The sequence below is a fragment of the Emys orbicularis genome, chromosome 8, assembly GCF_028017835.1.
Source record: "Emys orbicularis isolate rEmyOrb1 chromosome 8, rEmyOrb1.hap1, whole genome shotgun sequence".
Taxonomy (NCBI): domain Eukaryota; kingdom Metazoa; phylum Chordata; order Testudines; family Emydidae; genus Emys; species Emys orbicularis.
Window position 1 is genome coordinate 74,463,064 of NC_088690.1, and position 26,903 is coordinate 74,489,966.

At 49.5% G+C, this 26,903-nt stretch overlaps 1 protein-coding gene across 1 annotated transcript in view; it reads left to right on the forward strand.

The window, feature by feature from the left end:
- The first annotated feature begins 2,056 nt into the window (after positions 1 to 2,056).
- LOC135882751 (START domain-containing protein 10-like) overlaps positions 2,057 to 26,903 on the forward strand; it is a 43,611-nt gene continuing 18,764 nt past the window's right edge. The window contains exon 1 of the mRNA XM_065409769.1: positions 2,057 to 2,221. Within this exon, the coding sequence (XP_065265841.1) occupies positions 2,057 to 2,221 (165 nt within the window). The remainder of the gene's footprint in view (positions 2,222 to 26,903) is intronic.

Here is a 26,903-nt window from a genome sequence, read left to right on the forward strand (position 1 = left end):
GTGTAGCGAGTTTGTCAGGTGTGGTAGGTGCTGTGGTTACATGACTGTGACGTTGCACTTTATATGATTTTATAAAAATATGCTAATGAGTGAATATAATGTAACTGGAATATGCTTCATGCAAAAGGTCTCTTGTAAGGTATCATTACAAAGTTTATAATCTACTGAGTGTGGTCATCCTATTTGTATAAATGTATCACTCTTGTATCTGAAACTAGAAATATGAAATATAACTCTGAGGGCCTATTGTAATTATGCAAAGTGTGGGCCATTAATGGTTGTTTGAAATCTTGGTGGCTTCCATCAACCAGGACAATTGACTGTGGATGGCTTTGTTTGCTTGCAGGCCTTCCTGTGAGTCAGGCTGGGAGGAATGAAGGCTTGGAGTCTTACAGTGACATGTGATCTTGTCACCTGAACTGGAATCCATTTTTAACCTAGTGCTTTTCCACTGAGAAGGGGGGGGGGGGAGTGGGAACCCAGAGGGACAAAGGATTCCCTCCTTATGCAAAAGATATATAAATGGGTGGAAGAGAACAAAGGAGAGCCATCATGAAGAATCCCCTAGCTACCACCTGAGCTGGAACAAGAGCTGTACCAGGGGAAAGAATTGTGCCCAAGCCTGGAAGGTGTCCAGTCTGAGGAAAAAACTTACTGAAGTATCTCTAAGGGTGAGATTATCTGTATTCAGTTTGATTAGACATAGATTTGCGTGTTTTATTTTATTTTGCTTGGTGACTTACTTTGTTCTGTCTGTTACTACTTGGAACCACTTAAATCCTACTTTCTGTATTTAATAAAATCACTTTTTACTTATTAATTAACCCAGCGTATGTGTTAATACTGGGGGGGGGGGGCAAACAGCTGTGCATATCTCTCTATCAGTGTTATAGAGGGCAAACAATTTGAGTTTACCCTGCATAAGCTTTATACAGGGTAAAATGGATTTATTTGGGTTTAGACCCCATTGGGAGTTGGGCATCTAAGTGTTAAAGACAGGAACACTTCTGTTAGCTGCTTTCAGGTAAATCTACAGCTGTTAGGGGACGTGATTCAGACCTGGGTCTGGGTTTGCAGCAGGCTAATGAGTCTGGCTCAAACCAAGCAGGGCACTGAAGTCCTAAGCTGACGGGGCAGGAAGGCAGGAGCAGAGGTAATCTTGGCACATCAGGTGGCAGCTCCCGAGAGGGTTTGAACCCTTTGTAATTGGTGCTGAGGGGTTCTCGGGGTCACAACACAGCACTGCCCTGCCCCTCAGCCACAGGCAGTGCCGGCAAAAGACAGCCTGGCCTTTGAACCCACTGCCAGAGCCTTGTGGTTTGTCCTGGACAGGTGTGATTCTGCAGGCTGGCTGAGGCAGGCCTGTCCCCTCTCTGACCTCTCTGACCCATGCCCTGCAGTCAGCGAGTCCCATCAGACTCGGTGGCTGCTGTTCCCAGCAGGTGATCAGCTGATTCTGTAACTCAGTGCTGCAAAGTCAAACCCAGAGACTGTGAGACAGAAGCCGGTGAGCGATGGGCGGGGGAGGGAAGGAACGGGGGAGGGGAGGGGGAGGCAGCAGCTTGGGGCAGAAATCTGAGACACCTGTGTGATGTTACCTGCTGAATAATAGAGGAGCAGAGATCCTGCTGGCCAGGAAATGGGATACCAGTCGGCAGAGCTTATCTGATATCTGAGCTCCCAGCAGCTGCATTAACAACTACAGAGAAGGAGCCTTCCTGATAATTACTCTGCACAGTGCAGTTTATGGAACGGAGAGAGTAGGAGTCTGCCGGAGGACACAGCGCACAGCTCCTGGCAAGGGGAGGTTTGGGGAGAGCAGAGGGATGGACTCCAGGTTCTGGGGGCGAGGGCGGTAGGGTGAGTAGGGCAGGGACGCAGCACAGCAGAGAAGCCAGCTCAAGGCAAAGCTGAGCAGAGCCAGGACAGCAGCTGGAAGTTTCTGAGCAGGCCAGGCAGAGACCCGTCCTGTGCCTGGTGCTGCAAAGCCACTTTCCAGGCCCTGGAGGTTGGCGCACACTGGCCACAGCACTCTGGCCTGGCAAAGCTCATCTCCATGTCGAGAGGAGGGGAGATGGTTTATATCCCGGACGACTCTGACTTCAGCTCATTCAGGGACCAGTGCGAGAGCCTGGAGGGCTGGCATAGCCAGTACAACAAGGGTGGGGTGATGGTGTGGAGCCAGACGCCAGGGGAGAGCCGGACAGTGCAGAAAATCAAGGTAAGAGCCGAGTGCAGGTGCAGTCAGTGCCACAGCAACAGCATGCTTTGTCCCCCGGTGCTGGGACTCCCCGCCAGTACCCACTCTCATCCCCTCCCTTCGCTGGACACAGTGCTGCCGGGGCAAACCCCCGTTGTGGCCAGGGGTCTCTCTGCCACTTTCAATCTCCTTGTGTGTTTGGAGGGTACAAATCTGCCTTGACGTGTTTCACTAAAGCTGCTTAGTGCCAAGTTTCTACATGTGTGTACACACATGAAAACACACATACACACGCATGCATGCCCACATACACGAACATCTGCACACACATTCTGTGTTTGCAGCATAGCTAGTTCTAGACTCCTGGAAGCCTTGGTGTCACTTAGGCCTGGGCTACACTAACAAGCTAGGTCAATCCAGCTACGTCACTCAGGTGTGTGAAAAATCCACCCCCTTGAGCGACGCAATTAAGCCGACCTGACCCCGGTGCAGAAAGCACTAGGTTGAGGGAAGACTTCTTCTGTCAACTAAGGCTAGGTCTACACTACCCGCCTGAATCGGCGGGTAGAAATCGACCTCTCGGGGATCGATTTATCGCGTCCCGTTGGGACGCGACAATCGATCCCCGAATCGACGCTCTTACTCCACCAGCAAAGGTGGGAGTAAGCGCCATCGACGGGAAGCCGCAGAGGTCGATTTTGCCACTGTCCCTACAGCGGGGTAAGTCGGCTGCGATACGTCGAATTCAGCTACGCTATTCGCGTAGCTGAATTTGCGTATCTTAAATCGACCCCCCCCCCCCCCTGTAGTGAAGACGTAGCCTGAGTTACCACCCCTCAGGGTGGCAGATTAACTACAGCAATGGGAGAACCCTTCCCATCTGCAGCAGTGAGTGGCTACACTGAAGCACTACAGCGCCCAGAAAGTAATTCAGCCTCATTTTCTGATGAGTACCCATTTACGGGCAACTGTGCTTTATTTGTGCCAGGCCTGAGCACTGGCACCTCTAGGCTTGGCCGTTCAGAGCTCTGGTACTTCTGGGCTTCCTGCATCAGTTATGAATGTAAAAAAATGGCTTGAGCCCCAGCATCTCTTTCATTACAAATTAAACGCTGGTGGGCATTTGGGACTGCTGTTGCCTACCGACTCACCCATCCCCACATTAGAACTGAAGCAAGAGCAAATAAAGGAATCTGCAACTGAGCAAGCCTGGGTCGCTGTTCAGCACAATGCCCTATAGACTCCAGTGGTGTTCCTCGGGGAGTAAGGGTTGGCAATCTGGGCACTCTTGGAGCCCACACAACCAAGGCATGAGGACTGTGGTGCAAAGTAGACTCGCTCATTTACACTGGCACCCCTCTGTGGTGTTGTCTTAAAGCGACACTGTCAGGTGAAAAATCCTGCTTGAAACAAACATGTTTCTTTGCCTTCATCCCTAAGAGCACTGTAGCCTATTCACATGGTAAGGTTATCTAAACACCCACCTGGGTGCCTGCTGTTTGTTTGCTTCTTGGCTTTGCCTTTGTCTTCTCTGGGTTGATGCTGCACAGTGGGAGTCAGTTTCCCTCTTGTTCATAGTCAGTTTCACTCCTGGGTTCTGAAGGCTGTGATGTTGGGGTCACACATGCAGGGAATGGCTTTGGGACAAAAACAGTTATTTCCTTTAGAATCAAACATAACACGCCCCTGTCCTGCTGGCCTGAGAATGAGCCATATGCGTTCTGAGCCAAGCTGGAGCTGGCTGTGTCCTGTTCATTGTTTAAACTCACACTTTGGGGTGTCCTGGGACATGTTCAGGAGAAGCCTTGCTAAGAATAGTGAAGGCTCGGAACGCTCTGCTGGGAAGCAGGGAGAGCTGCTGTTGCTGAACGATGTAGATTAGCCAAGTTCAAATGCCTGCAGTTCTCTTGTTACAGTTACAATGGCCCGGACCCTGAGCCCTGAAGGTACTCAGGTGCCTACACCCCTGACTTAGGCACCTAAATCTCAGATGTGCTTCTCCACTGCACAACATTTGCCCCAAACCTGTAGGCCCCTAAACTTACTCAGTGCCTAAGTGTCTGTCTTGGCGCATGAGCCCTGCTGCCCCTCTGCTCCCCGCAAGCTCTGAGTGATTCACAAACCAGAGAAAGACAAGCAGTGGCGCTAGAACAATTTTTACAGTGGGGATTCTGAAAGTCAGTGGTCCCCAACCTTTTTACCTCGCACCCCCCCCTTACCCTGTTTGTGCCCCCTCTCCCCAGAGCTGGCTCCGGGAGGAGGGGGATGCGGACGGGGTAAGGGGGCTGAGACTGGGACCACAGCTGGGGGTGGGAGCAGAGCCCCAGGTGTGGGCCTTGCAGCCAGGACCCTGGGTGCAGGGCCAGGAAAAGAGCCCTGAGTGAGGGGCCAGCAGCAGCCAGGACCCCGGGTACGGGGCCAGGAAAAGAGCCCTGAGTAAGGGGCCGGCGGCAGCCAGGACCCCAGGTACGGGGCCAGCAGCCGGGACCCCAAGCAGGGCCGGTGCTTCCATTTAGGCGACCTAGGCGGTTGCCTAGGACACCAGGATTTGGGGGGGCGGCATTTTGCCACCCTCGGCGGCAATTCGGCGGTGGGGGGGGGTCCTTCCACGCTCCGGGTCTTCGGCGGCAATTCTGCGGCGGGTCCTTCACTTGCTCCGGGACCCGCCGCCGAAGTGCCCCGAAGACCGGGAGCGTGGAAGGACCCCCCCCCCTCCGCAGAATCGCCAACGACGACCGGGAGCGCGGAAGGACCCCCGCCTAGGGTGCCAAAAACCCTGGCGCCGCTCCTGACCCCGAGTGCAGGTCCGGGACTGAGCTGCCACTTCAGCTTTTGATAGGAAAAGTCCTCTTTCCAAAATCACCAGACAACTTGCATATTAGAGGGAGCAGGTTTATAGCTGTAAGACACTTCCACTTTCCATATACGTTGAGAAGAAAGCTCTTAAAGCACAACAAATAGTGAAAGGACAGTCGAGGCCCCTCATCTAGACCGTATATAAGTCATCTTGTAGGTTCCACTATCTCCGAATTTAACAGGAAACCTCTATGCACTAGTGCCCACCTCTCCCCGCAAACCCCACCCCCCCAGTTCCCAACCACCACATTGCACAGGGCAGTTCTTGGCACATTCTTTGTGCCACCCACTCAGTCAGCCTGAATGACCCAGCCTGCATTGCAGGGCGGTAGGAGAAAGTTTGGCAGTGGGGAGATCACTGACCAGGTTTGTTCAGATTTGCCTTGCAAGAGAAGCTACTATCCTCATGCTTCCCACAAGCATTTCCAGTACCCCATGGCAAGCATATTTTGCTAACTCTGAGGGGAAACAAAATATGCAAGAGGCTGAACTGTGACACATAACTTTCACAGGTTCCTTGATAGTATAGTGGTAGGGAATGGAGGCACTCTGACAGCTCAGGTCTGGGAGCAGAGCCCCGGGCGCGGGTCCGGCGGCAGCCGGGACCCCACATGTAGGGCCAGTAGTGGACCCCGGGGCACGGGGCCAGGACCCCGCCCAAAACTGGGAATGCTGCAGCATCCCCCACACCCCTAGTTCCCACCAGGGCCAACGAGAGGGGGGGAAGCCGGTACAAATTACCGGGGCCTGGCGGTCCAGAATAGGGCCCGGGGCCTGGCTTCCCCCCACTCTCGTCGGCCCTGTTTAGCCGGTCCGCCCTTGCTGTGGGGCCCGAAAAAAAATTTTCACCGGGGCCCAAACCTGCTCTCAACGGCCCTGGTTCCCATGCCTATGGAGACAAGGTTTCACCTGCCTGTCTTGTGTCAGTAGGCGTGCTTATTCACGGTTGGAGTGTGCCCCATTCAGAATCTGGCTAGAGGAGGAAGTAGTGGTGCCCAATGGGTAGCGCACTCACCTGGATATGGGATACCTGGGTTCAGTTCCTCCCCACCTCCAGGTCAGAGGTCTCCCACTGCTTAGGAGCATGCTCTAAGCGCTGAGCTGTGGCATATTCTGCTAGGGTTTCCTCGGTCTCTCCATGAAAGCTGTTCCACTGTGGCTAATAAATAAATCTCTTCTGTTGGAGCTGCATTGGTCCCAGGATATTAGAGATACTAGGTGCAGGAGGGAATAGCTTTTATTGGACCAATGTCTGTTGGGGAGAGAGACAAGCTTTCGAGCTTAAACAGAACTCTTCAGGGCTGGGAAAGGTACTCAGAGTCTCACAGCTAAATATAAGGTGGAACAGATTGTTTAGCATAAGTAGATTACTCATATTGTAAGGGACCTTTCAAGGTGAAGTGGCCGGTTCACACCTCTGTAGTCATAGGGCAAAAAGGGGGTTAGTGGGTTACAGCTTGTTGTAATAAGCCATAAATCCAGTGTCTCTGCAAGACCATGATTTGTAAGCTATGTCTACACTGGCAATTGAATGACAAAACTTCTCATTCAGAGGTGTTAACCCTCCCCCTCTCCCCCCGAAAGACAAAAGTTTTGCCAATGACAAGCGCCAGTGTGAACAGCGCTTTGTCATCAGAAACGCTCTCCTGCTGACAATGCAAACGCCGCTCATTGGGGGTGGAAGTTTTATGTCAGCGGCTACACTGCGTGACTTTTAGCGGCATGGCTGTAGCAACACAGCCATGTCGCTAAAAGCTGTGTAGTGTAGACATAGCCTTAGTGTCTAGCAAAGTTATGAATTTAAGATCCCAGGCTTGTCTTTTGAAGGTCTTGTGCAGGTTTCCTTTGAGGACAAGGAGGGGCAAGTCAGATGTAAAGTGGTCGCTTTGTGAAGAGGGTTCACCCACAGGTGATAGGGTATTTTTGTCTTTTATCATTTTTTTGTGTAAGTTAATTTGAGAGCATAGTAATGTTTGGTTTCACCACGGGTCACTTGCAGGTTTAAACTAGTGTAAATGGTGGATTCTCTGTAACTTGAAGTCTTTAAACCATGATTTGAGGACTTCAGTAACTCAGCCTGGGGTTAGGGGTCTATTACAGGAGTGGGTGGGTGAGGTTCTGTGGCCTGCGATGTGCAGGAGATCAGACTAGACGATCATGATGGTTCCTTCTGACCTTAAAGTCTGAGTCTCCTCTCATGAGGTAGGTTTTCCATTCCCCTGATCACCTAGTAGCCCTTCTCTGCTCATGTTCCAGTTTGAATTCATCTTTCTTAAACATGGGAGACCAGAACTGCACACAGTATTCCAGATGAGGTCTCACCAGTGCCTTGTATAATGGTACTAACACTTCCCTGTCTTTACTGGAAATACCTCGCCTGATGCATCCCAGGATTGCATTAGCCTTTTTCATGGCTGCATCACGTGGGTGGCTCATACGCATCCTGTGATCAAGCAATACATCCTGGTCTTTCTCTTCCTCTGTCACTTCCAACTGATACATCCCCAGCTGGGTATCTCCAACTCGTATCTAGTGCAGCTGATTTAACAATAACTACTGTGTTCCTGGCAATATCATGTTCTGATGACTTTAGCAATGACCCATCTTAACTGGGATAAGAGACTATATCTTATTTTCTAGTAGATAGAGATAAATAGCTATATCCATGTACTGTAGTTCTCCTACATCAATGTTCATTGTAACTGTACTGATCATGCATTGTCGAGGTGATCTGAAGGTTCTGACATAAGTTTTCCATGAAAATGTTATTGTCTTTAATTTATTTATTAAGATGGATTCTCAGATATTTATATTTTTTATTTATAGCAAAAATTCTTGTTGTTAGTCCCTAAGTGCATGACCTTCCACTTTTCACTATTCAATCTCATCCCATTTCTACTACTCCAGTTTACAAGGTTGTCCAGATCTGTGTATGATATTCCGGTCCTCCTCCATATTGGCAATACCTCCCAACTTTGTGTCATCCACAGATTTTATTAGCACACTCCCACTTTTTGTGCCAAGGTCAGTAATAAACTGTTAAATAAGATTGGTCCCAAGATCGATCACTGAGGAACTCCACTAGTAACCTCCCTCCAGCCTGACAGTTCACCTTTCAGTATGACCCATTGTAGTCTCCCCTATAAGCAGTTACTTATCCACCTTGCAATTCTCGTATGAATCCCCATCTTCTCAGATTTAACTAATAATTTCCTATGTGGAACTGTATCAAATACCTTACTGAAATCCAGGTAGATTAGATCTACTGCATTTCCTTTGTCTAAAAAATCAGTTATCTTCTCAAAAAAGAAATCTGGTTGGTCTGGCATGAGCTACCTTTTGTAAAACCATGTTGTATTTTATCCCAGTTATTGTTAACCTCTATGTCCTTAACTTCCTTCTATTTCAAAATTTGTTCCAAGACCTTGCATACAGTTGAGCTCAAACTAACAGGCCTGTAATTTCCCAGATCACTTTTTTTGCCTTTCTTAAAAGTAGGCACTATATTAGCAATTCTCCAGTCATAGGGTATGACCCCCAAGTTTACAGATTCATTAAAATTCTTTGCTATTGAGTATGGGTTGTAATTGTTTAATGATATCTTGTATGGGTTCCATTGTGGGGTGGTAGGTGACAATGAGGGGTGTGCTGCTGGAGAGGGTTGGTTTTTTTTCCATATTGCAGCAGACTCTCTTAGCATATTTGGGTGGCCCAGTCCATGATGCAATCTACTTCTCTGGTGGCATATCCTTGTTTGGTGAAGGCGGTTTTCACTGTGTTAAGATTTCCTCCTCAGCACATATTCCGTGGGATCTGCCTGGCTGTAGATAACAGATTTCTTGGTGTGTGAGGGGTGGTTACTGGATCTGTGACGGTAAGAGTGATGATTCATGGGTTTCTTGTATATAGATGTCTGTAGGATTCCATTGCTGAAGCTGGTTCTAGTGTCCAGGAAATTAATGCTGATGCAGGAGTGTTTTAGAGAGAGTTTAATGGATTGGTGGTGGTTGCTGAAGTTGTGGTGGAAGTCTATGAGGGAGTTTAGGGCATCTGTCCAGAGGATGAAAATATCGTTGATGTATCTCAGGTATATCATTGGCTTTGTGGTGTGTTTGTCCAGAAATTCTTACTTGAGAGGCCATGAAGAGGTTGGCATATTGGGGATTCATCTTAGTACCCAGGGCTGTTCCCATGGTTTGGACAGTTTGTTGTTGAATGTAAAATTGTTATGGGTGAGGATGAAAGGGATGAGTTTGGCGATGTGTCTGGGGTTCTCCATTGTCTTGTAGATAAGAACATAAGAATGGCCATACTGGGTCAGACCAAAGGTCCATCTAGCCCGGCATCCTGTCTTCCAACAGTGGCCAATGCTTGGTGCCCCAGAGGGAATGAATAGAACAGGTAATCTTCAAGTGATCCATCCCCTATCACTCATTCCCAGCTTCTGGCAAACAGAGGCTAGGGACACCATCCCTGCCCATCCTGGCTAATAGCCATTGATGGACCTATCCTCTATGGACTTATCTAGTTCTTTTTTGAACCCTGTTATAGTCTTGGCCTTCACAACATCCTCTGGCAAAGAGTTCCATAGGTTGTCTGTGCATTGTATGAAGAAATACTTCCTTTTGTTTGTTTTAAACCTGCTGCCTATTATTTTCATTTGGTGACCCCAAGTTCTTGTGTTATGAGAAGGAGTAAATAACACTTCCTTATTTACTTTCTCCACACGTCATGATTTTATAGACCTCTATCATATCCCCCCATTTCCAAGCTGCAAAGTCCCAGTCTTATTAATCTCTCCTCATACGGAAGTTGTTCCATAGCCCTAATCATTTTTGTTGCCCTTTTCTGAACCTTTTCCAAATCCAATACATCTTTTTTGAGATGGAGAGACCTCATCTGCATGCAGTATTCAAGATGTGGGTGTATCATGGATTTATATAGAGGCAATACGATATTTTCTGTCTTCTTATCTATCCCTTTCTTAATGATTCCCAACATTCTGTTCGCTTTTTTGACTGCCCCTGCACATTGAGTGGATGTTTTCAGAGAACTAGCCACAACGACTCCAAGATCTTTCTTGAGTGGTAACAGCTAATTTAGACCCCATCATTTTATACGTATAGTTGGGATCTAAGTTTCCTGTAAGCTGCCCAGCTGTGCAGCCATGCAGCAGCCTATTTAGTGTTGTGCAGGCACTCAGGGAACCCGCCCGGGGACCTGCCGTGGCCAGGGGAGGGGTGGCCCTCCCCTGGCCCCAACCTAGCCTGTTACCGAAATATCGGTTTCACCTAGCTGAGAGCCAATAACAGCCAGACAGGGATAAGGAAGAGTTGCTTTATTCTGCAGAAGAAAGGAGAGCTTTGCACCTTGGTACAAAAACTTTGTTTTACACACATTTTACAGATTTTTTTATACACATTTAGACAAAGGCCCTTGCCGTGTTAACATTTGATTGGTGGTTGTTAGACCCGTGCTTTTCCTATCTGGTCAGTGAAAACCGGCTTGGGACCAGCTCCAACTACCTTAAGGCCTTGAAAGGGAAGACAGTTGAAAAGTTCAGGCTACTGTGTACTTAAGGTGTCTGCTTCCCCCTAATGGCCGCTGGCTGACATAATGGCTACTAGTTGTTAAGGGGGGTCACTAATAACTTTTACAGTTCCCCCTTCGGGCCTGACAAATCCAAATTGTCAGGCCCGTTACGCAATTTGCGATTAAGCTGGAGGGAAAGATATCTAGAGACAAGCGGTTCTGGAGAACCATTTGCCTTAGTTTTTTTGTGTGCGGTTGCCAAGTCCACCAGGGCATCGGTGGTAGTTTAATTTTTTAGATGTTTTGGTGAATTACTTAATTTTACATGCATTTTTTTTATGGACCTGGCGGGATTCGGTATGTGGGAGGCCACACTTTCCTAATTGGTCCATATGCTTGGAAGGAGCATTGAGAACGTTTGCACTTTTACCCAGAAAGTTTCCAAGTATGTTTTTATGGCTACAGATTAGATAGTACTCCTGATGTGTTTGTAAGGGCAGTGGGCCAAGCCTGAACATGATAGATTTTACTGCAATGCCTTTTCAGCCTTAGTGATATTTAATACCATTTTTGTTAGCAACTTCTGGGTTATAGAACTAAGGGCGGAGATAACATGTAACTCACCAATTCCAGCCTGTACCTGGGTTAGCTGTGCTCCAAAAATAAGGCTAGTGGCCTTTTCTAATTGCTTTAATTTTTTATTATGTTTTTGGCTTTTAAAAATATTTTAAACTGCTGCTGCACTATTGGCCCCATCCCAAAGGGATCCGGTTAAGTTTTGTTTTTTGTTTTTTTTTTATTAGAGGAAATAACCCAAGCCGTTTGTTGTGCTAATTTAATGGCAGCCCCCTGTGAGCAATTTGGGTATGTAGAGGTGATCTGGAAACTGGATAAGGGTAATGAAAATTTGACAGTTCCTAGTGTAGTGTTAATTACAGTTTATTGATATTTTAATACTTTTTTTTTGGTGTAGTACTATACCACATTTTTAAGTATGGGTTCCACAAGTTTCTTCCTGCCAGTGTATAATTTTTTGGTTTTTTACCAGGGTCAGTTTTTAATGTTTTTTGTAGGCAGGAATTCCTGGACTTTGGTGGTTCCAATGAAGCAAGTGTTTTTTTGTTTTTTGTTTTTTTTAAACAGTTATGGTTTAGCATTATACAGGGGAGAGGTTACTAGCACATTACCCTGTAATGGTTTTGAGGTTTTTTTTTTTTTTTAAATTTAAAGGCACAGTAGGTCTGTTGGTGGACAAGGGAGAGGTTACTAGCACTTTACCTTGTCTTTTTTTTTCTTTTCTGCTGTCCAGAAGGCACAGCAGAGCTAGAAGGAGAAATAGGCTTATCAGTCGGAGAGTCCTCCCGAGGTGGAGGGGTCTTTTTACAGTGAAAAGCATGGGTCCAGGTAGGCAGTCCTTGGCACTTCACAGCGGTGTTGGTGGTTAACAGGACTTGGAAAGGGCCTTTCCAGCATGGAGCCAAAGCAGTCTTTCATTGGTGGATCTTTACATAGACTTAGTCTCCTTGTTTCAATGAACGGCAGGGCTGCTAGGGTCTTTGGGTAGCACTTCTTTTATCTGTGAGAAGAGAAACCTAACACATTTCATTAATGCCAGGCAGTGTTTTGCAGATTTTATAGTTGCTTGGGCACATTCAGGCCCCCCTTTTCTTGGCTGTTAGCCAAGTCTTAGCTGTGGGCAATGTCCTTGATTGGGGCCAGCATCTTATTTTTGGATTGAGCTTGCTAGCTATATTTTTTTTTTTTTAGTTAACTCGTTCTGTTCTTTTTTCCTTCTCCTTCTTTTTGGCTTTTTTTAACCTACAAAGGAAACTTTCACTTTTTACCTATACACCTTTTTTTAAACAATGAACACATACACATTGCCATTATACAGTACATTAGTTTTATTACTTAAGGTATGCCTTGTACACCCTTCCAGTAAAATAACTTTATTACAGAGCTTTGGAGCAACAAACCAGGACAAGCACACACACTTTTGAGGAGTCCACTCGGTACAACCTCTGGTGTCCAATAGCTTTCCTCCCTTCCCAGCCCTCTGGCTAGAAATCTGAGGTAGCCAGAAGGATCCCATGGGCAATATGGGGAGTGGGTTAACCTTCCATGTCCTTGCTTCCAAAGACTGTTGGTATGCAAATTTTAATAACAATTTTGGCCATAGAACACAAAAATAATTCCTATTGTGCCAGTAAATGCATGGTACGTTGAATGCTATTCAGCTGGCATCCATTTTCTCTGATGATCTGAAAGACAAAAGAACAGAGGTCTACCCCTTCTGGGCAGTCAGTCATTGCTTAAAATATTTTTTATATAGACATACTTTTGTTGATTTTAGGCAAAACAGAGGAATTACCCCATATTTCCTTGTATTTGTTTTATAGGCAGCCCAGGTTTCAGTGGCTTCCATCTTATTAGTTAGAAAATTGCATTAATACAGATGCTTTCTGGCTTGCTTTCAGATTCAAAGCTATCCACAGCTTAAAGATTTTTACTTAAAAAGGGACACAATTAACTTTCCCAGACTTTTGATTGCCTTTTACTTCTAACTTCTGCTTTCAAACATAGTGATTTGAAAAAGACAACACAACCTATATTGGTAGGTTTGCATTTCTTTTACCTCTACTACAATATACACTGCACATGTTCTGGGGAAAATGCACATCCTCTCCACAATTCAATTTCCACAACACTAGCCACATCAATTTTTACACAAGGTGTAACTATTTCTTTTTTTGAAAGGCCATTTACTTAACATATATTCCAAAGGGCTATCCTTAGAGGATTTTACCAGAGACCCACCCATCTGCCTGCTGACACTCTAACAGAGAATTACACAGAGAACAGAGGGAATTATGGCCTAATAGGATCCTATTACAGGAATTTCTACTAATACTGACCGCTACAGGGGACGGGACAGAAGGATCCCAATTCGACCTCAGAGCTTCATCGCACGCAATGGCTTCCACTCTGAGGAATTACGAATGAGAGGCTCCGTTCCGTCCACACACCTAACGCCCAAATGTATAAGACAGAAATTCATTAACCGGTTAACCAGAACAGAACCAGACCAGAACCAGAACCAAATAGTGTCTCCTTATCCTATTAGGACTCACCTTATCGGAACACGAACCCCAGGGGCCGTGGTGAAGCAGAGAAAAGGGGCGAAACACCCCGTTGGCGCCGTTCCCAGTTCGCCGCAGCCGTCTGGAGTCCAATGTCCAAGCTAGGAGAGTCCCGGCGGAGTCGCCAGAAACTGTCACCGAAATATCGGGTCCATCTAGCTGAGAGCCAATAACAGCCAGACAGGGATAAGGAAGAGTTGCTTTATTCTGCAGAAGAAAGGAGAGCTTTGCAGCTTGGTACAAAAACTCTGTCTTACACACATTTTATAGATCCTTTATACACATTTAGACAAAGGCCCTTGCCGTGTTAACACTTGATTGGTGGTTGTCAGACCCGTGCTTTTCCTATCTGGTCAGTGAAAACCGGCTTGGGACCAGCTTCAACTACCTTAAGGCCTTGAAAGGGAAGACAGTTGAAAAGTTCAGGCTACTGTGTACTTAAGGTGTCTGCTTCCCCCTAATGGCCGCTGGCTGACATAACGGCTACTAGCCGTTAAGGGGGGTCACTAGTAACTTTCACACTAGCCCGGTCCCCAACCTGCCACGGCCGGGGCGGCCTCCCGGCCCCAACTATGCCACAACCCGGACCTGCCGTGCCCGGGGTGCCCCTACACTGGCCCGAACCTGGACGGGGCGGTGCGGCATGGCCTGGACCCAGCCGCAGCTAGGGCAGTGTGCTTCAGGCCCGGACCCAGCCATGGTTGCCCGGCCCGAACACAGGCGGCACGGCCTGGACCGTGGCGGCACGGCACGGCCTGGACCTGTTGCGTCCGGGGCACCCGTCCCTGAAGTCAGCCCTGGCCAGACCTGCGGGGGCCGAGGGAGGGGTGCCTATCCTGTAGCTCCCACCCCAGAGCTGCCCCAGCGGGGAGAGGCACCTCTCTCCCCTAGCCCAGCTGCTGCTGCAGGGAGAGAGAGCTGGGGGTGTCCTCTCTCCCTGCTGTAGCCCAGAACACCTTACTGCACCCCAAACCCCTCATCCCTGCCCCCACCTCAGAGCCCGCACCCCCAGCCGGAGTCCTCACACCTCTGCATCCCAACCCTCTGCCCCAGTCCTGAGCCCCTCATCCCCAACCCCCTCCCACCCTCCGAACCCCTCGGCCCCACCCCCACCACATGAATTTTGTTATGTGCACCAATATGAAGGTGCAAAAATAACAGGAGTACTTGTGGCACCTTAGAGACTAACAAATTTATTAGAGCATAAGCTTTCGTGGGCTACAACCCACTTCTTCGGATGCATATCCGAAGGTGATTAGAGGGAACACTGGTTGGGATTATGTTTTTCAGTGTGCAATACTTTGCATTTATCAACATTGAATTTCATCTGCCATTTTCTTGCCCAGTCACCCAGTTTTGTGAGATCCCTTTGTAGCTCTTTACAGTCTGCTTTGGACTTAACTATCTTAAGTAGTTTTGTATCATCTGCAAATTTTGCCACCTCACTGTTTACCCCTTTTTCCAGATCATTTATAAATATGTTAAATAGGACTGGGCCCAGTACAGACCCCTGGGTGAAATATTTACCTCTCTCCATTCTGAAAACTGACCATTTATTCCTATCCTTTGTTTCCTGTCTTTTAACCAGTTACTGATCCATGAGAGGACCTTCCCTCTTATCCTATGACTGCTTACTTTGCTTAAGAGCCTTTGGTGAGGGACCTTGTGAAAGGCTTTCTGAAAATCTAAGTTCGCTATATCCACTGGATCCCCCTTGTCCACATGCTTGTTGATCCCCTCAAAGAAGTCTAGTAGATTGGTGAAGCATGATTTCCCTTTACAAAAATCATGTTGACTCTTCCCCAACAAATCATGTTCATCTATGTGTCTGATAATTCTTTTCTAGTTTGCCCGGTACTGAAGTTAGGCTTACCGGCCTATAATTGCCGGGGTCACCTCTGGAGCCTTTTTAAAAAATTGGTGTCACATTAGCTATCCTCCAGTCATTTAGTACAGAAGCTGATTTAAATGATGTTATATACCACAGTTAGTAGTTCTTCAATTTCACATTTGAGTTTGTAAGGAGGGGCGTGTGTCTCTTCCCTTCTGACAGGGCGGGAGGCCATGCCGCCTTGCTGTTTTTCAAGCAGGGCGCAGCTCCCAGCTGGTGAGTCCACCTGGTGATTAATCCAAATAGCAGTTAGTCCCTCTGCCCAATCCCTCAATCAGGGCAGTGAGCAGTTAGCAGGCCTGGCCAACAATCAGCCCAGGCCTTAGTTAGTCTCTCTGCCCCAGTCCCTCAATCAGGGCAATTCACAGTTTATAGCTCAGGCTGAGTCCCTGTGATACAGCCCAGCAGTTCAGGGTTGGGAATTAGCTCTCAACTCGGAGCGACAGCAAATGCTCCTGGCGCCCTAGCTCCGGTGGGCGCCAGACCAATTCAGGCCTCCTGGCTTATTAGTGGGGAGGTGGCCACCCTTCACAGGTAGTGGGATGCAGGCCCTCCCACTCCACTGCGTCCCAACCCAGGGCCCTATTAGTGGCAGGGTAGTTTGCCGCTAGGTCAGCAGGGATCTGCCCACAACACGCTGGCCAGTTCACAATAGTTCCACAGCCAAACCCTATTTGGTGTCCCTGGGCTCCTTTCTACCCTCCCCAGTTTGGGGCACCTGGGTTCTGGGGTCATCCTGGGTCTCTCTGGGGTAAACAGCCAATGGCAGCCCCAGCAGTTTGTCTGCATTGCTGGTCTCCAGCAATTCAGGTAACTCCTCTGGTCGGGCAGCCGTCTCCTTCAGCTCTGGGCCCCGGCAGCAAGGAAGAGATGTCCTGCTCCTCTGGCAGCCCTCTCCCAACTGAGGGTATGTCTACACTACGAAATTAGGTCGAATTTATAGAAGCCGGTTTTATAGAAATCGGTTGTATGCAGCCGATTGTGTGTGTCCCCACATAAAATGCTCTAAGTGCATGAAGTCGGCGGACCGCGTCCACAGTACCGAGGCTAGCGTCGACTTCCGGCGCATTGCACTATGGGTAGCTATCCCACAGTTCCCGCAGTCTCCGGCGCCCATTGGAATTATGGGTTGAGATCGCAATGCCCGAATGATGCAAAACAGTGCCGAGGGGGGTTCTGGGTACATTGCGTCAGGCCCCTCCCCCTCCGTCACAACAACGGCAGACAATAGATTCGCGCCTTTTTACCTGGGTTACCTGTGCAGACAACATACCACGGCAAGCATGGAGCCCGCTCAGCTCAGCTCACCGTCACCATATGTCATCCAGGTGCCGGCAGACGTGGGACTGCATTGCTACGCAGCAGCAGCAGCTAACTGCCTTTTGGCGGTAGACAGTGCAGCATGACTGGTAGCCTTCATCGGCGATCTGGGTGCTGGTAGCTGTGGGGCTGGCAGCCGTAGGGCTGCATTGCACCAGCCCCTTACCTTTTGCCTTTTGGCAGTAGATGGTTTATTACGACTGGTAACCATCCTCGTCGGACAATGATGGCTATCAGTCATAGTATATTATTTTCTGCCAAGTATTGTCTGCTAAGCACCCAGAAGAGGCCGAGGGCGATCTGGGTGCTGGCAGACATGTGGCTGGCACACGTGGGGCTACATTGCTACACAGCAGCAACCCCTTGCCTTTTGGCAGTAAATAGTATATTATGATTGGTATCCGTCATCATCATACTGGCAAGCGCCCAGTATTTGCTGCCAAGCACCCAGAAAATGCCGAGGGCTATCAGTCATGCTGCACTGTCGTCTTAAGATGTAAAAAATAGATTTGTTCTGTATTCATTTCCTTCCCCCCACCCTCCGTCAAATCAATGGCCCGCTAAACCCAGGCTTAGGAGTTCAATCTCTGGGGGGGGGCATTCTGTGTGACAGTTGTTTGTATTTCTCCCTGATGCACAGCCACCTTTCTTGATTTTAATTCCCTGTACCTGTACGCCATGTCGTCACTCGCCCCTCCCTCCCTCCCTCCTTCCCCTGGTCTTTCAGATACTAGTTTCGCGCCTTTTTTCAGACCAGACGCCATAGCTAGCACTGGGATCATGGAGCCCGCTCAGATCACCGCGGCAATTATGAGCACTATGAACACCACGCGCATTGTCCTGGAGTATATGCAGAGCCAGGACATGCCAAAGCAAAACCGGGACCAGCCGAGGAGGAGGCGATTGCAGCGCGGTGACGAGAGTGATGAGGAAATGGACATGGACCTAGACCTCTCACAAGGCACAGGCCCCAGCAATGTGGAAATCATGGTGTTCCTGGGGCAGGTTCATGCCGTGGAACGCCGATTCTGGGCCCGGGAAACAAGCACAGACTGGTGGGACCGCATCGTGCTGCAGGTGTGGGACGATTCCCAGTGGCTGCGAAACTTTCGCATGCGTAAGGGCACTTTCATGGAACTTTGTGACTTGCTTTCCCCTGCCCTGAAGCGCCAGAATACCAGGATGAGAGCAGCCCTCACAGTTGAGAAGCGAGTGGCGATAGCCCTGTGAAAGCTTGCAACGCCAGACAGCTACCGGTCAGTCGGGAATCAATTTGGAGTGGGCAAATCTACTGTGGGGGCTGCTGTGATCCAAGTTGCCAGGGCAATGAGAGACCTGGTGATATCAAGGGTAGTGACTCTGGGAAACGTGCAGGACATAGTGGATGGCTTTGCTGCAATGGGATTCCCTAACTGTGGTGGGGCGATAGATGGAACCCATATCCCTATCTTGGCACCGGAGCACCAAGCTACCAAGTACATAAACCACAAGGGGTACTTCTCAATGCTGCTGCAAGCCCTGGTGGATCACAAGGGACGTTTCACCGACATCAACGTGGGCTGGCCGGGAAGGGTACATGATGCTCGCGTCTTCAGGCACTCTCTTCTGTTTCGAAAGCTGGAGGAAGGGACTTTCTTCCCGGACCAGAAAATAACCGTTGGGGATGTTGAAATGCCTATCGTGATCCTTGGGGACCCAGCCTACCCCTTAATGCCATGGCTCATGAAGCCGTACACAGGCAGCCTGGACAGGAGTCAGGACCTGTTCAACTACAGGCTGAGCAAGTGCCGAATGGTGGTGGAATGTGCATTTGGGCGTTTAAAAGCGCGCTGGCGCAGCTTACTGACTCGCTCAGACCTTAGCGAAAAGAATATCCCCATTGTTATTGCTGCTTGCTGTGCGCTCCACAATATCTGTGAGAGTAAGGGGGAGACATTTATGGCGGGGTGGGAGGTAGAGGCAAATCGCCTGGCCGCTGATTACGCGCAGCCAGACACCAGGTCAGTTAGAGCAGCACAGCAGGGCGCGGTGCGCATCAGAGAAGCTTTGAAAACTAGTTTTGTAACTGGCCAGGCTACGGTGTGAAACTTCTGTTTGTTTCTCCTTGATGAAATCTCCGCCCCCCCACCCACCCGGTTAACTCTACTTCCCTGTAAACCAACCACCCCACCCTCCCCTACCCTCCCCCCTTCAAGCACCACTTGCAGAGGCAATAAAGTCATTGTTACTTCACATTCATGAATTCTTTATTAATTCAGCACACAACTAGGGGGATAATTGCAAAGGTAGCCCGGGATGGGTGGGGGAGGAGGGAAGGAAAAGGACACACTGCAGTTTAAAACTTTAAAACTTTAACACTTATTGCTCGGGAAATCATCTAGGGTGGAGTGACTGGGTGGTCGGAGGCCCCCCCACCGTGTTCTTGGGCATCTGGGTGAGGAGGCAATGGGACTTGGGGAGGAGGGCTGTTGGTTACACAGGGGCTGTAGCGGCGGTCTCTGCTCCTGCTGCCTTTCCTGCAGCTCAACCATACGCAGGAGCATATCAGTTTGATGCTCCAGCAGCCGGAGCATCGACTCTTGCCTTCTGTGTGCAAGCTGACGCCACCTCTCCTCTTCAGCCCGCGATTCAGCACGCCACCTCTCCTCTCGCTCATATTGGGCTTTTCTAAAATCAGTAACTGACTGCCTCCACGCATTCTGCTGTGCTCTGTCAGCGTGGGAGGCAGTCTGTAGTTCAGTAAACATTTCATCACGCGTCCTTCGCTTCCGCTTTCGAATATTCACTAGCCTCTGTGAAGGAGAAACATTTGCAGCTGGTGGAGGAGAAGGGAGAGGTGGTTAAAAAAGATACATTTTAGAGAACAATGGGTACACTCTTTCACGTTAGATTTTGCTGTTCACATCACACAGCACATGTGCTTTCGTTACAGGGTTGCATTTTTCCTCTTATATTGAGAGCCTGCAGGTTTTGTGTGAGAGATCACTCACGCAGTGCCAGGCCACAGATTTCAGGTTGCAGGCAGCCATGGTAAGACACAGTCTTTTAGCTTTTTTAACCTTGTTAACATGTGGGGGTGGTTTAAAACAGTACTGCTCTCATTAACCATACCAAGCACCCGTTGGGTTGGCCATTTAAAATGGGTTTGCAATGTAAAAGGAGGGGCTGCGGTTTCAGGGTTAACATGCAGCACAAACCCAACTAACTCCCCTCCCCCACACACCCAATTCTCTGGGATGGTCACTTCACCCCTCCCCCCCACCGCGTGGTTAACAGCGGGGAATATTTCTGTTCAGCAGAGCAGGAAGGGGCACCTCTGAATGTCCCCTTAATAAAATCGCCCCATTTCAACCAGGTGACCGTGAATGATATCACTCTCCTGAGGATAACAAAGAGCGATAAGGAATGGATGTTGTCTGCATGCCAGCAAACACCGGGACCATACGCTGCCATGCTTTGTTATGCAATGATTCCAGACTACGTGCTACTGGCCTGGCGTGGTAAAGTGTGCTACCATGGCGGACGGGATAAGGCAGCCCTCCCCAGAAACCTTTTGCAAAGGCTTTGGGAGTACATGAAGGAGAGCTTTCTGGAGATGTCCCTGGAGGATTTCCGCTCCATCCCCATACACGTTAACAGACTTTTCCAGTAGCTGTACTGGCCGCGATTGCCAGGGCAAATTAATCATTAATCATTAAACACGCTTGCTTTTAAACCATGTGTAATATTTACAAAGGTACACTCACCAGAGGTCCCCTGTGTGCCCACAGGGTCTTGGGTGAGTTCGGGGGTTACTGGTTCCAGGTCCGGGGTGACAAACATATCCTGGCTGTTGGGGAAACCGGTTTCTCCGCTTCCTTGCTGCTGTGAGCTATCTATATTATCTCCATCCTCATCTTCCTCGTCCCCCGAACCCGCTTCCCTGTGTGATTCTCCAGTGAGGGACTCATAGCACACGGTTGGGGTAGTGGTGGCTGCACCCCCTAGAATGGCATGCAGCTCCGCGTAGAAGCGGCATGTTTGCGGCTCAGCCCCGGACCTTCCGTTTGCTTCTCTGGCTTTGTGGTAGGCTTGCCTTAGCTCCTTAATTTTCACGCGGCACTGCTGTGCGTCCCTGTTATGGCCTCTGTCCTTCATGGCCTTGGAGACCTTTTCTAATATTTTGCCATTTCGTTTACTGCTTCGGAGTTCGGCCAGCACAGATTCATCTCCCCATATGGCGAGCAGATCCCGTACCTCCCGTTCGGTCCAGGCTGGAGCTCTTTTGCAATCCTGGGACTCCATCACGGTTACCTGTGCTGATGAGCTCTGCGTGGTCACCTGTGCGCTCCACGCTGAGCAAACAGGAAATGAAATTCAAACGTTCGCGGGGCTTTTCCTGTCTACCTAGCCAGTGCATCTGAGTTGAGAGTGCTGTCCAGAGCGGTCACAGTGAAGCACTGTGGGATAGCTCCCAGAGGCCAATAACGTCGAATTCCGTCCACACTAACCCAATTCCGACCCCCTAAGGCCGATTTTATCGCTAATCCCCTCGTCGGAGGTGGTGTAAAGAAACCGGTTTAAAGGGCCCTTTAAGTCGAAAGAAAGGGCTTCGTCGTGTAAACGTGTCCAGGCTAAATTCAAATTAACGCGGCTAAAGTCGACCTAAACTCGTAGTGTAGACCAGGCCTGAGCTAGGAGGCTGGCCTTTTATAGTCCTGCTTCCTGTCCCGCCCCTCTGCTTCTGGCGGGGCGGCTGCAGGTGGGCTGGTTCTGCCCACCAGGGGGCAAGCTCGGGTCTTTCCCCTTCTGACAGGGCAGGAGACCGCGTCTCCTTGCTACAGAGTTCCTTCAGAACTCTTGGGAGAATACCATCTAGTCTTGGTGACTTATTACTGTTTAGTTTATCAATTGGTTGCAAAATCTCCTCTAATGACACCTCAATCTGGGACAGTTCCTGAGATTTGTCACCCAAAAAGAATGACTCAGGTTTGGGAATCTCCCTCACATCCTCAGCCATGAAGACAGATGCAAAGAATTCATTTAGTTTCTCTGTAATGGTCTTATTGTCCTTGAATGCTCCGTTAGCATCTCAGTCGTCCAGTGGCCCCACTAGTTGTTTATCAGGCTTCCTGCTTCTGATATACTTTAAAAAAAAATCTATTACTTTGGCTAACTGTTCTTCAAATTCTTTTTTGGCCTTCCTAATGATATTTTTACACTTCATTTGCCAGAGTTTATGCTCCTTTCTATTTCCCTCAATAGGATTTAACTTCCACTTTTTAAAGGATGCCTTTTTGTCTCTCATTGCTTATTTTACTTTGTTGTTTAGCCATAGTGGCACTTTTTTGGTTCTCTTACTGTGTTTTTTAATTTGGAGTATACATTTAAATTGAGCCTCTATTATGATATATGAGGCAGGCAGCGATGCCGTCATTGTGAGGGATGTTGGTGTATAAGGAGGTGACATCCAAGGTGGCAAGCATGGTGTTCTGAGGGAGGCTGTTAATGTTGTGGTGTATCTGGGGAAGTCAACTGTATCCTGAAGGAAGCTGGCCTTTTGTGTGGTGAGTGGTTTGAGGATGGTTTCTATGAGTCCCGATATTCCTTCAGTAAGAGTGCCATGGCCAGATAGGATGGGTCTGCCTAGGTTCCCTTGTTTGTGTATCTTGGGAAGCATGTAGAAGGTCCCTGGGAATGGTTTATGGGGGATGAGGTTGTAGAGTTTCTCTTGGAGTTGTTTGGGGAAGGATTTGATGATATGCCTGGGTGAATTTTGGTGTGGGTTCTTCTTTGAGTTCTTTATTGTAGGTGGTGTCGGAGAGTTGTAGGTTGGCCTCATTGACGTAGTCTTCACAGTTGAGAACTACAATGGCACTCCCTTTGTCTGCTGGTTTGATCACTATCAGGTGGTTGAATTTCAGGGACTGAATAGCTGTTCTGTCAATGGTGGAGAGATTGCCCTGGATGTGATATTTGTTAACGATTTCTCCTTCCGTTTTTTTCCTGATTTTTTTTAATTACAATCCATATTCAATGGGGAGAACATCCTGAAATAATTTTTTCCTGAACCCCCTCTTCTGGCCTTCAAACAACGCCCCAACCTCACCAAATTCATCATCAGAAGCAAGTTCTCCACAAACCAGGACACACCAACTCAAAGCAGCACCAGACTCTGACAGAACAACAGATGCAAAACCTCTAGACATATCTCCATTGCTACGATGATCCACAGACCACACCACACATCTTTCAGCATCCATGGGTCCTACACATGCCTATCACAACATGGGGTGTATCTCATCCAGTGCACTAAATGCCCCAATAACAACAGTGTGGGTGAAACCAGACAATCACTACGCTCTCAAACAGAGGTGCCGACTTCCTGAGTTCCCGGGGGGCGCTCAACCTCCGCCCTAGGCCCCACCCCCATCCATCCATTTTTTTTCCGTGGGTGCTCTAGCCACGGAGCACCCACAGAGTTGGCGCCTATGCTCTCAAATGAACTCTCACAGAAAAACAATAAAAGATAAAAACACCCAGTCACCTGTGGGTGAACACTTTTCACGATCAATCACTCAATATCTGATCTCTCTGTCCCTGTCCTCAAAGGAAACCTGCAGAAAACTTTCAAAAAACAAGCCCGGGAGCTTAAATTCATAAAATTTGCTAAACAGGAAAAATCACGGCTTTAACAAAGGGTATGTCTACACTACAAAATTAGGTCGATTTTATAGAAGTCTATTTTTAGAAATCAATTTTATACAGTCGATTGCGTATGTCCACACTAAGCACATTAAGTCGGTGGAGTGCATCCTCACTACTGTGGCTAGCATCGACTTATGGAGCGGTGCACTGTGGGTAGCTATCCCACAGTTCCCGCAGTCTCCACCGCCCATTGGAATTCTGGGTTAAGCTCCCAATGCCTGATGGGGCAAAAACATTGTCACGGGTGGTTTGGGGCACGTCATCAGTCACTCCTCCCTCCGTGAAAGCAACGGCAGATGTTTTGCGCCTTTTTTCCTGGGGTACCCGTGCAGACGCCATACCACGGCAAGCATGGAGCCCACTCAGCTCACCGTCACTGCTGCTGTTGTGGGCAAGTCTACTGTGGGGGCTGCTGTGATCCAAGTAGCCAATGCAATCATTGACGTTCTGTCATCAAGGGTAGTGACTCTGGGAAATGTGCAGGCCTTTTTAGATTTTAGGTGCATCATATTCCTGTCCTTTGTTGCTAGTGAAGAAGTCTTGCAGCCATACATTCCAGTCCGGTTGGCGCTGTAACACCCCCTAGCACTTCTGTGGTTGACACATGTAACAGTTCCAGGGCTCTTGCTCTTTTGCCTTGGCCAAGGTACCTTGCCCTACCCGGACCTCCAAGCATTCGACACAGAAGCACCTGCAGCAGCTGGCATTGTTACACAGCAGCAGCCCCTTGGCTTCGCAGCAGACGGTGCAGTAGGACTGCTAACCGTCCTCATCAGACATGTAGCTTGGCCGGGGGTTCTGGGAACGTCTTCCCTGCCCAGCTCCTAGCAACCTCCAGGGCATGGTGTATGGCTCCCAGGGCCACCCAGAGGATTACGGGGGCCTGAGGCAAAGCAATTTCGGGGGCCCCTTCCATAAAAAAAGTTGCAATACTATAGTAACATGTATTTGGAAATGTAAAAAATAACCAGTGAAATACATTCAAAAATTAATTTTTAATAAATTGAAAATACATGAAATACATTATTTAAAAACAGTAAATGCTTTAATGGTATGTATACATTTGCAATTACATAATGGGCTGTCACTGGGTGATGGTGATGGTTGGTGCCAATGGGCTGTTGCTGCCTGGGGGTGGCGCTACTGTTGCCCAGGGCTGGGTGGGGAGCTGGGCTCTGGGTCGGGGGGTACCCGGCTCAGAGGGGCTGGGCTCGGAGCTGGGGGTCAGGGCTGGGGGGGCTGGGGTTGGGGGGTGTCCGGCTCAGAGGGCCTGGGCTCAGAGCTGGGGGTCAGGGCTGTGGGGGGATGGGATCAGGGGGTGTCCGGTTCAGAGGGGCTGGGCTCGGAGCTGGGGGTCAGGGCTGTGGGGGGATGGGGTCGGCGGAGTGTCCGGTTCAGAGGGGCTGGGCTTGGAGGTGGGGGTCGGCGGAGTGTCCGGTTCAGAGGGGCTGGGCTTGGAGGTGGGGGTCGGGTGGTGCCCGGCTCAGAGGGGCTTACCATGCTGCTTACCCCCGCCTCTCCCAGAGCCTCAGCAAGCTGCGTCCAGGAGCTCCTGCCGCTCAGCCCGCCGGAGCTCACAGCCCCACCCCCTTACCACGCGGCCCCAAGCAGGAGGACCTCAGGCCCCGCCCGAGCCACGCCACTGCAGCGCTGTCCAGGGCCGCTCCTGGACATGACGCGCTGAGGCGCCGGGGGATGGGGGAAGGCAAAGGTGGGGGGAGCCTCTGACATTCTCGTGGGGCCCTGGGGCAAATTGCCCCACTTGCCCCCCCCTCCCCCCGGGCGGCCCTGACGGCTCCACCGCTTCCGCTGCAACTCTGCTCTCCTGCTCCCCAGCGACGAGCTCAGGGGATCCGTTCTGGTCCTCCTGGATGCTGCTGGCAGCAGACTGTGCAGTAGGACTGCTAACCGTCGTCATCTACCGCTTCCGCTGTAACTCTGCTCTCCTGCTCAGGGGATCCGTTCATAAAGCCTGGACAGTAGTAAGGAGCAGTTCAATTTTAGGCTGCGCAAGTGCAGAATGGTGGTAGAATGTGCCTTTGGACGTTTAAAAGCTCGCTGTCACTGTTGGTCAGACCTCAGCGCATCCAACATTCCCATTGTTATTGCTGCTTGCTGTGTGCTCCATAATATCTGTGAGAGTAAGGAGAATTTATGGCGGGGTGGGAGGTTGAGGCAAATCGCCTGGCGTCCGATTTTGAGCAGCGAGACACCAGGACAATTAGAAGAGCACAGCAAGGTGCGCTGTGCATCAGAGAGGCTTTGAAAACCAGTTTCATGACTGGCCAGGCTTCGGTGTGACAGTTGTGTATATTCCTCCTTGATGCAAACCCGCCCCCTTTGTTGATTTTAATTCCCTGTAGCCAACCACCCTCCCCTCTTCGAAATAAAGTAACCATTGTTTTGAAACCATGCATTCTTTCTTTATTAATCCCCCCCCCCCCGCCTTTTTGGGACCTGGGTGAGGAGGCTATGGAACATGGGGAGGAGGGAAAGCGGTTATACAGTGGATGCAGCGGGGATCTGTGCTCTTGTTGGCTTTCCTGCAGCCCCAACAGACGCTTTATCATGTCCGTTTGCTCCCCCATTAGCCTCAACATCACGTCCTGCCTCCGCTCTTCGCACTCACTTAATTCTTTCCTGGCCTCTGCCACTGAATGCCTCCATGCATTAAGCTGTGCCCTATCAGTGCAGGAGGACTGCATGAGCTCAGAAAACATGTCATCACAAGTGTGGTTTTTTTGCATGACAGGGCTCTGTCTGGCTTTGCAAAGGAGTCCGTGAGTTATGCATTAGTGATACTGAGCTGCTGAGATACAAGGCCTGTCCTGCTGGAACACCAAAGCACTTTCATGGATGGTGCCCACACAGTGCAGCCCAGGGGAGCAGCTGCTGATTTCCACCACCCTCCCCCAGCCCACGATCCCCAGTCAGTGCCATGGCCCCGTGCAGGCTCCGCTAGGCATGAAGGGGAGAAGGGCTCATGCTCCGAGAGGAGAATGAGGTGCTGTCCAGGGTTCTATGCTGTGCTTCCAAATCTGAGCTGGCCCCTAGTGCAGCAGGGGGCGCTCTAGTGCTGCGCTGGCTGAGGCACTAGCCACACATGGGCATACGCACCACCCATGGCATGCTCGGGGGCTGCCAGCATTCCAAGAGTCACATGGATGCTTGGAGCCCACAGCAGGCTGCCATAGATCCCCACTGGCGGCATTTCCCTCCTGTGGGACTGGCCTGAGCCCAACCGCAGCAAGCCCTGGACGTGGGAACTAGTATGGAG